The 12,912-nt window shown below is 44.5% G+C and overlaps 1 protein-coding gene across 3 annotated transcripts in view; it reads right to left on the minus strand.

Annotated features, from left to right (window-relative positions):
- Positions 1-4,195: 4,195 nt before the first annotated feature.
- The window catches only part of PPP1R2 (protein phosphatase 1 regulatory inhibitor subunit 2), a 32,893-nt gene continuing 24,176 nt past the window's right edge, over positions 4,196-12,912 (minus strand). For all 3 annotated transcript variants that reach the window (XR_012906346.1, XR_012906345.1, XM_075938318.1), the window contains one exon: positions 4,196-7,778. Coding sequence is in view for 1 of the 3 variants with exons in the window: in XM_075938318.1 (XP_075794433.1) it covers positions 7,711-7,778 (68 nt within the window). In the remaining 2 variants the exon portion in view is untranslated. The remainder of the gene's footprint in view (positions 7,779-12,912) is intronic.

The raw sequence follows: 12,912 nt of genomic DNA on the forward strand, positions 1-12,912 counted from the left end.
GGGGATGCCCAGCGGCTACCCTCTGCCCAGCAAAACTAGTGATCCTGGTTCATTAGTAAACACGCATGTTAACTGGCATTGCTCGTGTCATTAAGGAAGGGCTGCGGCACTGCAGGGGCTTAGGAATATGGGGGGCTGGGATGCGTAGAAATAAGGGGCGCAGAAGGCTGTCCAATCCACAGGGCTGCCTGGTGCAACAGGGTGGGTAGTGCCTAGCCAGCAGCTCGCCAGCATGGGAACCTTACCTACATATAGCAACATGCAAAGTCCCACTCCTAGACAGCCACTCTTACCAGTGCACCCGGTCCCCTGTGTTCTTTCTGCAGTATAACAGTCCTTGCAAGCGTTTTATGAGAAATAATCCTAAACCCTGTGACTTTCATGAAAAATAATCGGATTCCATGCAAATCTCATTGTCCTGGCACAAAACCCCTGAACTTGCTTTAAGTTACAATAAGAGGAAGGTGCATATCAAATGTAGCGATCCTTGCTCTTACCTTTTTTGAGTTGTTCTTGGACAGACTGACCAGACACACAAACTCTCTCATATATACAAAAGTACAAACCAGATGTAAGTGGTTGTAAGTAATAGCACTCAGAACAAAGTAAGTTTCTAAGCAAAATAAACATTCCAGCTAAGCTCAGTACACTAAGAAACTGTCTACAGGGAATCTCTCACCTTCATTCTGAAAAGCTTCTTTCATAAACTGGACAGCCTCCCAGTCTGGGCTTTATCCTTCCCCCGTTCAGTCTTAGAGGTTTCCAGCAGTCATCTTGGGGCACAAGCAGTGGTGTCCTGACAACTGGCCCCCATAACTTTAAGGGCTCCTCTCTGAAATGGGTTGTGCAGAAGGTGGGAAGGCTTTGTTTGCTGGCAAGCCTCCCTCCATGTGAAAAAATACTACATTGAAGATGGACACCCCTATCAAATGACATAATACACATGTTCCTGTGGGGACTTTCAGCTCCACCTATGGACAGGCCCACTTACAGATCAATGACCTTATTAGCCATCACATTTCTGAATACCCTTAATGGCCCTCACTCATCATTCATACCTATATTAGTAATACAGGTTTATACGTCATATTTCTAACTTCCAACACAGGAATGATACATGCATACAAGCGGGAAAATCATATTCAGTAAATTACCATTATTCAAATGACACCTTACACAAAGTATTTTGTATGAAACAGTTTCCAGTTGTGCATACTGATAAGCATGCACATGGATAGAGCAAACCAGTCAGATGAAAAGCTCATACTGTTAAACAGAGGCAGGCGTGTAAGTGAATGAGAGAGAGACAGAGATTGCCCTGCAAAGAGGGGCTGAGATGTCAAGGTTCCCCCTCCCACTGCCTCAGAAGGGGTTGTTTCCTTCCCCTGTCCAAACTTACAAGATAGCACGCTGACATCCCCAAAACTGTCTCCCCCCACCACACACACACACACACTCTCTCTCTCTCTCTCTCTCTCACTTCTGCTGTAAAAGCGCTCTCTCTCTCTCACTTCTGTGGTAAAAGCAGCCATCACAAGAAGCACAGTGTGGGGACACAACAGCAAATTTCCCTGCGTCACTCTGGGAGCAGCACTGCAACTGCAAGCACTTTACACCTGCCAGTGTAGACATGGCCAACGAATGGCAGAGTGGCCAATACTGCCTGGTAAAATGGGCCCATTCAAACAAAATGAGTTTTAGTATAGCAAAAAGTGAAAGGTTATACATCTAGGACCAAGAAATGCAGGTAATCACTGCAGAACACAGGTCTGGAACACAATGATTCTGGAAAGGATTCAGGGGTCACAGCAGACAAGCAATTGAATATCAACTGCCAGCGTCATGCTATGGCAAAAAGGATTCATGCAATTCTTGGATGCACACAAACATGGGGGTGGTATTTGCTTGGAAGAAGGCATTGCGGACACACTGGAATGCTGCATGCAGTTCCGGTGTCTGTGTTTTAGAAAAGACATTGAAAAACCGGAGAAGGTACAGAAGAGAGCCACTAAAATGATTCCAGAATGAAGAAAATGCCTTCCAGGGAAAGATTTGAAACAGAACTCCATCTGGTCAGTTCATCAGCGATCGAGAGGTGACAACTTTTACAGGGAAAAGTCTGAGTATTGAGAGTTCTTTAATCTAGCATAGTAAGTCATAACAAGAACCAAGGGCTGGAAACTGGAGCCAAATTGCAATGAGAAATACAACAGAGTGACAGTGACTAACCATTGGAACAAAACAAGCATGGAAAAGGTTGGATTCTTCATCTCTAGCTGTCTTCAAATCAGGACCAGATGCCTTTCTGAAACAGGCTTTAGCTAAACAAGTTATGGGCTCAACACGGCAATGTGTGGGTGAAATGGAATGACCTGGGCTGTATGCAGGTCAGATGAGATTTCCTAAAGCAGCCCTCAGGCAGGCCAGGAGCTGGTTTCAGGGGGTTCCTGAGCCCCAGTGCCCCCACCTGAGGAGCCCAGGGGCAGAGTTAGGAGGGCATGAGCGGACACTGCCTCCCCAAACTGCAGTGCCATAATGAGAGTGGGGCAGTCCCACAGGAGGCTACCACCTCAGGTCCTGCTCCCGGGCCAGGTTAAAGGACAGGAAGTGCGGGGCAGCTACTGCTCTGGCTGGTGTCCAGGAGCAGAAAGTCATAGCATTCCCCCATCTCCTCCTTCAGCTGCTGGTGCCCAAGCATCACTTCTTCTCAGAATCACTTCCTCCCCATGGCGCACGTGTATGCTGGGTGTATGCGCATGTATCAGACCCTCCAGAAGCTTCTGCGGCCATGCCGTGTGACAAGGGGGACTGACCCACATGGGACAAACTATTCTGCCACATGCTTTACCCCACAAGTACCAAGGATGAGGGATTAGCCTAAGGCAGCGGCTCCAGGCCACGGCAGTTCTGGGGGCTGCAACTGGGGTACACCGCTCTCACCATGGCTGTTGGGAGAGGCGTGTCCTGCCTCGCTTCTCAGCCAAACAGCACTGGTCAGGGGCTGGGTCTTCCCCCAGGCACAGAAGAGCGCTTCTCTGCACTCTGGAGGATGAGCTAGCAGTGGGGCAGGGGGCGCTATGGATGCCAAGAGAGTGCTGGGTACAGGGTTAATACAGGGGGCTGGCACTGGGGGAGGTTCTGGGGGGAGGTTGGGTGCAGTCGGGCTCTGGAAACAGGAGGCTCGTGGTAGTGGGAGGTGATGGAGAACTCGAAGGGGTGGAGGGCTGGCACTGAAGGGGTTGGATGCAGTGGGGCACTGGAAACAAGGGGCTCATACGGGGGTCTGGTGGTGAAGGACGTCAGGCATTTGGGATGGGCGGCTGGCACTGGGTAGCTCAGAGTGGGAGGCTGGCACTAGGGGGCTTGGGTGCAGGGGACTCTGCAGTCAGGGCTGGCGCTGGGGAGCAGTGGAAGGGTGGGGGGCTCTGGAGTTAGGACTGGCACTGGGGGTTGAGCTTTTGGTGGACCAGTAATATTTTATTTGCATATGCATCATTTATATAATGAATATGCAAATACAATTATACCAGCCCACTGAAAGTTTGTGACTGGATTTGCTGGTCCCCAGTATCAAAAAGGTTGAGAACCACTGGCCTAAGGACAGAATCCAATATGGCAGTAGAAGGGCACAATCCGTCACGCTGGCAGCAGCAGTTACAGGATAACCAAGCAGATCCCACACCTGCTCCTAGATGGCTATAGAGTAGCATGGCAGATGCAGCTGTACGTATATATGCTCCCATGCTGTTGGGATGGCAGAGAAGCTGCCATACAGAGCATAACTCCACCAGGTTTGGTATCACACTGTGCCACACCGTATCAATAGAGGGTTTTTTAATATGATGCTACCAAGCTATTATAAAGCAGGACTCAGTAACCCCTCATTTGTAGAGCGGGGGGAGCGCTAACACTAACTTCAGTAGCCAGTTGTGATATAAAACTGCCTATTTCCCCTTTTAAAAAACCTTTGAAGTCAGAATCTGATAAGAAAAGACAGTAAATCTGTGAAATTACTATCAAATAGCAACTATAAAAACCACCTGAGAATATTTTGAGGAAGAGATCAAAAATCAACTAATTCAACACAAGATAATGGGCTATGTTAAGAAATTTAGTTTTCAATACACAATTCCATCAGGACATTAAACTCACAAGAATTTTCTTAATGAACAATTTAAATGATACTATTTGCAAATGAGAGTATAATATAAACTTTATTTACAAAAACTTATTTCTCCAGTAAGCAACATCATCTTGTATTCGTTTTACAAACAAAAGGCTTAAGAGACAAATGTAGTAAAAAACTTACCATGCACAGTTTGCAGAACAGATTCTTAGGAACTCAATTCCCAAATTTCTAAGGAAACAGTGGTAGCAGTCTACCTCCATTTTTATACATCACATTCAGTACTCAGCATCTGATAACCATCATGCTATTACAAGCCCATAAGCAATCTTACTACCTTCTTCCTACTAGATGAGCCAGAGACTTTTATTCCTGTTCCTCTCCTTTTCCCCAAAAGGTGGACTATTTTTCAATATGGCACACTTACAAAGTACAGGTGGCACCTTGTACAGTTTTTTTAAAAAACTATATACTGCACTGTAATAATCCCAAGCTTTGAAACAAACATATCTAACTTTAGAATGTCTAGAGGTAGTGGTGAGGACAAAGTGAACTAATCCCAGCTTCCATATTGAAATGACTTTTAACGTGCATCATGTTATGCCAAAAGCAAAATAAATGAACCAACCACCATCAATAAATAACAAAGATGCACACAATAATATTGTTATAGTGATGACAAGGGCTAAAGATGATCCTCTATCTTCTATTTTCTTTACCAATTAAAACCCACTTAAGAAAAAGATATTTATAGTCCAGTTGTATTTAATGCATCTCTAACGAGGTATCAGGAAGATCACGCATAGCATGCAGGGCCAATGGACTCAAAAACAACAAATTGCTCATAGTTGATGGAAGCTAGAGGTTCTCCATGAACTTGAGACGGCTCCTTCGTCCAGGTCGTACAACTCAACCTAACTTGGTGTTTTGTGATTTGCAATTCAAAACATTCTTTTTAAAATTATCTTCATTTACTGAAAAACAACAGTGTCTTTACATAAATAAAATCCTTCCCAGGTAGCACTAGGGATACTAACAGCAGCACCTCCTTGGAGCACTGGCTGTAAATCAGATTATGTACAAATTAAAAGAGGAAAGGAGGTGGCAAAAAGAGATCCAAGTGGGTTAAACTGCTCGCTCTTTGGCCCAAGTTAGTCTACAGAAATTGCTATGTTTGGCACTGAATGACAGCACATGCAAGATTGAAACTGGAGCTTTACTGCGATGGAGTGGGTCAACACCATTCGGCAGATGTTTAGCTCTTGCCTTGTAACTGGACAGTTTATTTGTAAGTAATGTCAACCCATCCAAAGAGCAGCCCTGAGTATTTAACAAACCAGCAAAATAAATTTGAAAATGTAAGACAAGCACAGCAAAGAACTCCAATACACACATGCTGGCTCCTGTTTTGGCAGGGGGAGGAAAGAGGAGGAAGAAATGCCATCCTTCAGACAGGTACAGATGTGTAGCAACTCCTATTTTCTCTTTCTCTGTCAAGAAAACCAGACAGGGTCTAATCCTTGAGTGCTATGTACACTACAGCTCCAGTAATTAATCAAGCCAATGGATGTCAGCTCCCATTAATTGCCTCACCTCTCATGGGAGCCCAGCATCTTTCAGGACACAGCCAAAAGTGACCAGAATCAAGTTTCAATCAATATTTTTGCAATTCTAACATCTTGACTGGAAAAATAGCAGGAAATAAAGCACTTATTTTTCATATAATCAAGCAAAAAGAGATGCATTGTACAATCTCTCCTTCCAATTAATGGATAAAAGAATTTTAGTCAGAAATAAAATCAGGCCTCCACCAAAATTATGAGATCATGTTTTCCTTTTGATGTTTAAGTCTTTAGAATTCACATTACAAGTTTTTACTCCACAATCTTGAGGGTCAGACTTTTTTTTTAATTAATCAATGAAGTTGAGATTCCCGCTAATCACACAAATCCAGGACCTGGGACTAAGAAACTCTAAATACTACAAGACCTGGAAACACCTCTATCTACAAAATGGGAAACTAACCAAAGACTGAGGAATCCACACACTAACTGGTGCGGCTCACCCCCACACTTCTGGCAAAAGACTGTCTCCTGAAACACTCTGTGACATTATTCTTCCAGGGACAAACATGGCATTCTGGTGTTTCAAAAAGCTCACACATGAGTTCAAAATAATTGTAAAATAACTTCTTCATTATTTTATTCAGACTTCACAAATACAGTGGACAGGAAGTCATTTTAAAATAGGACCGCATAATTATAAGACTTATGCAACCATTCAAATGTAGTTCAAATTTAAGAGAGAAACAGACATAATTGAATACAAAATATTCCATGACCAAACCCCAGCTTAAAGTGTACTTCATTTGCAGAATAAAACCAAGTGCTATCCTGAACACTGTTACATTCACACCATAGTTAAGATCTTTTGAGAGGGAGGTTGTTTAGTCATCTGCAGGTTCAGTGCTCTCCTCCATCGCAGCTACAGAACCACACTGTTAACAGCACATAAATTATACATTAGATGCAATCTCCCTTTTAGTCTTCCAAATAGCTTTCATCTTACAAATGCAGTTGCTGCACATTATACTGGACCAGAAAACTTCTATACGAGTGGTTTTCAATACACGGATTACACCTGGCCAGAGGAGAAGGCCGGCATGATACAGAGCTATACCATTCACTCTCCTCAGCACTGAAGTAGATTTGCTCAGACAACTACTTATCCTCAGATGCTAGCAGCATGAGTTCATATCACAGCAAGTCAGAAGGTGCAAAGGATTCTAAGGTAGGTCTTAAGGGAATCAGCTGAAAGTGATGGATGGGGGGGCCTGAAGTGGAAAAAAATGGGAGAAACTTATTTGTTCAGATCTTAAAAGTTAAGGGAAGTTCCCAAAGCAATCCATCCCCAAGGGAAGAGATTATCAAAATTCGATGTGAACTTTAGGTCTGCACATCTCTAATGTATAAATATCCCACCAGGTGTCAGTGGTGTCTCAGTCAGGAACTAGTAACCAAATCCAAACAGATTTATTTTTAAACCACAAAAATAATACCGTTCTTCTCTTATAAAGATTGAGAAAATAGGAATCATGACATACTGACATCCATCATGTCAGAAAAAATTTACAAGTTACACTACTAAAATAATCCCTTTTTCAACTGCTAAATTTACCTGATAGTAGCATCAACCTGTTTGCTATTCTGTTTGGCTCTTTAATTCCAAAACCCTTCTACTTCAAGAAATACCACATCTAGAACAGTGTCAAATAAATAATCAACAAACCCAAAGATACTGTTTTTTTGTATGTTTTAAAGCATTAGTGTGACAATATGCTATGCAAGTTAATGTGTCTCGTATATACAGGGAATGCCTTTCTGGCTGGATGGATTATGAAGCCGTACTCTCCATGAAATTCTAGGCACAAGAATAACCAGGCTAGGCAGCTTTTCTGCCTAATATAGGAGTCTCTAAAGTTATTAACATTCTTGGCAATACATCACTATAACTGATATGCTTCTCAATACTTAAAAGTCGCAAAACCATGTAGCACTGGATAAGTTTTTATCTTTGACAAGCAGTTACAGTTCTGGACAAATCTCTTCCACGCTGTGCACTCTGTTCTCCAGCTGGTCACTAGTAGTATGTGCTGTGTAACAGAAAAAAAGAGAGATTAGGAAACTGTTTGAATATTCATGGCTTGAATCACACGCATTCACAAGTCCTCCCTTTGTTGCCTCAAAGACCTGAAGTAACATCTGGCAACCCTGAGGCACACTTGACTCAGGGTATTTCTACACTGCAATGTAAGACCAGAGTCAGACTCAGCCCATCACGTTTTAGCTCAATGTTTAATCCTGGGTGCACCCACTACAACACAGGGTTTTGCAACAAAGTAGCACAGTGCTATGGTGAAAGGTCACATAAGTATAGTTAGTTATATTCAACACATGCTCTCAATTGCTACTTCAGCCTCAACATGCTACCTGAATTAAAGAAACTAGCACATCACCCTTCACATCCAAAATTTTCCTTAAAAGAATTCAGAATCAGACACACAACCTTCAGGTCCATACAATATTACAGAAGAAACTTTTACCTTAAACACACACAATGCAATAAAAGAAAGATGTTATGCCAATCCCAAAAAACAATGCTTCTCACTTACCAACTTGGCAGAATGCAGTCCTATGTAAGTATTAATTGGTTCAAGATTAACTGTCTAATGGCCAGAATAAACAAGGAAACTTAGAACCAAGAGTAAGGACTCGTGTCTTCGATAGCTGATTTGAAGAACCCTATTTAAAAGGTATTGGGACACTGTTAACTGCCTCCAAATGCCAAAGGAGTCTGAGATACAAGGGTAAAGACTTGTATGATCAAATTAGGGAGTGATATCATCCTCCATCCATTAGTGGAGCAGATATGACTTCAAAAAGAAAGGCTCCCATCCCCGACCCCTTACTATAAGGCAGGGCTACTCCACCTGTGGCCCATGGCCTATTTGTTTGCTGCCCACGGTGTGATTTCGGTTTACGTGGGGCTCAACACGCAGCCCGCAGGTGGGATCCTTTGAACATGACCTCTACTGGGAACAAGTTCCACAGCGGCGAGGCGGCTCCCAGGCTGGGTGAGCACTGAAAGACGCAAGTGGACGGGCTGGCTGGAACAGACAGGTACAGGGTGTCCGCGTTTCTAGCCCCCAGGGAGGAGGTGCCAGGAGCACCGGGGCATTGTGGGAAGTGCTGGCTGCTTAGCCTTGAGGGCAGAGCCTGAGAGGTGCTGACTGGCTCACACTGGCCACGTTTGGCACCACGGCTTAAGGCTTAATCTTGGTATTCATGCTTGTAAGCGTGAAAGCAGCTATTTGCATATATATTCACATGTATATGCAACCACACTTCAGTTGTGGCCCTCCAACATGTGCGGTGAGTATCATTGTGGCCCCTGGACTTCCAAAGTTAAGTAGCCCTGCTACAAGGCAAAGTTCGGTAGTCAGACAATTTTCATGAATAGTGCTGACAAAATAAAGAACAGTCATTTACTTATTTCTAAAACACGAGAACTAGGAGTCAAAGGAAATTAATGGGTAGCAAGTTTAAAACAAACAAAAAGAAGTATTTCTTCATGCAACACAGTCAACCTGTGGAACTCCTTGCCAGAGGACGTTATGAAGACCAGGACTTTAATAGAGTTCAAAAAATAACTTTATACATTCATAGAGGATAAGTCCATCAATGGCTATTAGCAGGGCTCGCCAGCCACACTGTACGGCGATTTGTGCATGCGCAGATCGTTCTGCATATGCGCAGATCACCCAAGCCCAGCTCTTCCGGGTTACAATCTACTCACCGGTGGCGAGTAGATTGTACTATTTGTCGAGCTTTTAGCCAGGAGGGGTAGGAATGACGTCCCTAGCCTCTGTTTCTCAGAAGCTGGGAATGGGTGCTGGATCACTTGGAGATTACCTGTTCAGTACATTCTTTCTGAAGCACCTGGCATTGGCCACTGTCGAATAGGACACTGGGCTAGATGGATCTTTGATCTGACCCAGTCTGGCTGCTCTTATGTTCTTACTAATACTTCCCCTAAAGAGAGTGGGGAGAGGGAGAATCAAGACTGAGCTCAGTTGCAGTATAAGATGGATGCAACAGAAGAATCTTAACAGAATAATGGGAAATAGGACAAAGGCAATAATGTATGTTTTATACCCTCTCTAATTATAACCTGAGAGGAGAAAGTGACCATGACCTGGCTCAGTTAGCACCTTCTGTATGAAGAATCTAAGGCAGTTGTTACAATGAATCAGTATTCCCCTTTCCAGCTGGAAAACTGGTCTCCTTGGAACATCTTTTACTGATAATTATGGGGAGGGATAAGACCCATTTTGGATGAGAATTACACAAAAACATGCCCCCACTGGATTCTGCGCATACTTAACATTTCCCTCAGTAGGAACTATCAGAGCCTCACAAAAGGATAAAAAACCTTCAGCAGCAGCGTCCTGATGAGAACCCAAACAAGCATTAAAAGTGACCATCTATAAACCACTCTGTGGGTAACAGTCCATGCGGCAGACACTCTCTCCCACAGAAGGGATTTGTCTCTGGAAGCAGACACAAGTCTACTGAGATCCACAAACACTTACCTCGTCTGAGGACCTTAATCGGCAAACAGAAATACTGAGTAAATAGGGCAATTCAGAAGGAACTGAAGCAATGCAGTATATAACCCGGAGATAAGACTACACGACAACTTTAATACCAGGGTTTTCACTTAAAAACCTTGAGAAGGGTAATCAGATACCGGACGCAAAGCAAGCTCACCTGAGGCCAGAACGGAAATATTTTATCAACAGTTGCCCCACAAATGCACAGCGAAGAACAGAATGGGAAGGCACAAATGCACATTAGGTGGTCTGGCTGCTACTGAACTAGAGTGACTACCTTCACCTCTGCCAAACAGTGCATGAGCCCTCACACTGCTTGTAACTGACAAGAGACACTCTTCACTAAGCAGGATGGGGACGGAGCTTGGGTCTGGCAATATACTTTCCTCACCTTCTGGCAATGCAGATAAAAATAACGCACATTATTGTCCGGATAAAACAGAAAGGCAGGTAGCTGTAGGCATAAGCAAGCTGTTGTCCACAAACGGGATTTACGATTTCCAGGCAGACACTATGGACTGAACCTTGACCTCACAAGATAAGCTATGGAGGCTGGAGTGTGAAGGACTGCTCTGGGCTGATTGCAACGTTGTCTACATTCAAGTTCTGGCCTACACAAGAAAGCAGTTGTCTCATGACCAGTATGCGCTACTGAGCATGCACATAATTCATGTGCAGTGCATTTTCCCCCTGCAGAAAATAACTTCTGCTAGAAATTGCTGCCCACCAGCAGCCACTGTGGCACTGACCAGAGTAGCTATCTTGAGCAGGAACAGGCCAAGCTCCTGACAGAGAAGAGAAGTCGAACCTTCCCGCTGCACCCTGCTGGTTTGGGCTAGGTCAAGAGAGGAAGTAGCGAGGCTCAGACTGCAGTGGAGGCAAACTGGGGGCTAATTTGGCTACGACAACTCAGGAAAGAGATCTTGGAGTTATCGTGGACAGTTCTCTGAGAACTTCCACACAGTGTGCAGCGGTGGTCAAAAAGCCAAATTATTAGGAAAGGGATAGAAAATAAGACCCAGAATATCTTACTGCCCCTGTATAAAACTATGGTACGCCCACATCTTGAATACTGTGTACGGATGTAGTCTCCTCACCTCAAAAAAGATATTTTGGCCTTGGAAAGGGTTCAGAAAAGGGCAACTAAAATGATTAAAGGTTTGGAACGGGTCCTATATAAGGAGAGGTTAAAGCGACTGTGACTTTTCAGTTTAGAAAAGAGGAGACTGAGGGGGGGATATGATAGAAGTATATAAAATCATGAGTGGTGTGGAGAGGGCGGATAAAGAAAAGTTATTTATTAGTTCCCTAAATAGAAGAACTAGAGGACACCAAATGAAATTAATGGGTAGCAGGTTTAAAACTAATAAAAGAAAGTTCTTCTTCACACAGCGCGTAGTCAACCTGTGGAACTCCTTGCCAGAGGAGGCTGTGAAGGCTAGGACTATAATAGAGTTTAAAGAGAAGCTAGATAATTTCATGGAGGTTAGGTCCATAAAAGGTTATTAGCCAGGGGATAAAATGGTGTCCTTGGCCTCTGTCAGAGGCTGGAGAGGGATGGCAGGAGACAAATCGCTTGATCACTGTCTTCGGTCCACCCTCTCTGGGGCACCTGGTGCTGGCCACTGTCGGCAGACAGGATACTGAGCTAGATGGACCTTTGGTCTGACCCAGCACGGCCGTTCTTATGTTCCTATGTAAAGGGGATAGCTGGATGGGAGCTTAGACACAAGACAGGGGAAGCATCTGAATGGTGTCTCACAGATACCTGGATGATGCAAAGAGGGGGCTCAGTGCAAACACAAACACAGGGATGAAGGAGGGGTACAGGGCCACGGGGGAAGGCAGTGGCTCAGATACACATTGGGATGGGGGAGGGAGTGCAGGGACACGTGAAATGGGGGGGGAGGTGTAAGAGTGGGGGTGAAGGGACACATGGGGATAGGGCAGATGTGCCTGATTGAATATGAGAGGCTAGGGGGCAGCCTGGGTCTGCGTGGGGAATGCTTCATAAGAACCCTTCCCTGCTCCTCCCCCGGAAACCTGTTCAGTATTTCTCACCCACGCCCAACAGCCTTCAGGTACGCTCCCAGGCTCCTTCCCTCTCCCTCCGCTCCTCCAATACCCTGGACTCCCCCAAGCCTTTGCATGGCTTGCGAGCCGGTGGGGGGAGGAGGAGGAAGAGGGCAGGAAATACGGTTCTGTATTGCCGTTTCAATAGAGTACTCAAAGCTCTGTATTAATATGCTTAGTAAGGAATCTATTTATCAAACAACATTCCCTGAATCTTTCTCCGTGTCGGTATTACTACAGGCAGAATGTTGGAAGGTGTTGGCCAGGCCCAGCAAGGCTTCATGAATGGAAAGGGTGGCCCCTCTCTGGGCACAGGTGTCAATTATCTTGTGCTAGCTCTGCCTGCACTCCCAGAGATGTGGCCACCCTTCTCACAAGGGTTTGGAACACTAACATCCCCCAGAAAAGAAGCAGATGTTGATTCCTGGGCGACAGCCTCACCTGGAGAAGATAAAATATTTGGAGCAGGAATAGATCAGCTAGGTTCCTTCATTATTGCTCTCTCTTCTGTAGACTACAACAAGGGAAGCAGCCATGGGCC

This window comes from Pelodiscus sinensis, chromosome 10 (assembly GCF_049634645.1).
Source record: "Pelodiscus sinensis isolate JC-2024 chromosome 10, ASM4963464v1, whole genome shotgun sequence".
In the NCBI taxonomy this organism is placed as follows: Eukaryota; Metazoa; Chordata; order Testudines; family Trionychidae; genus Pelodiscus; species Pelodiscus sinensis.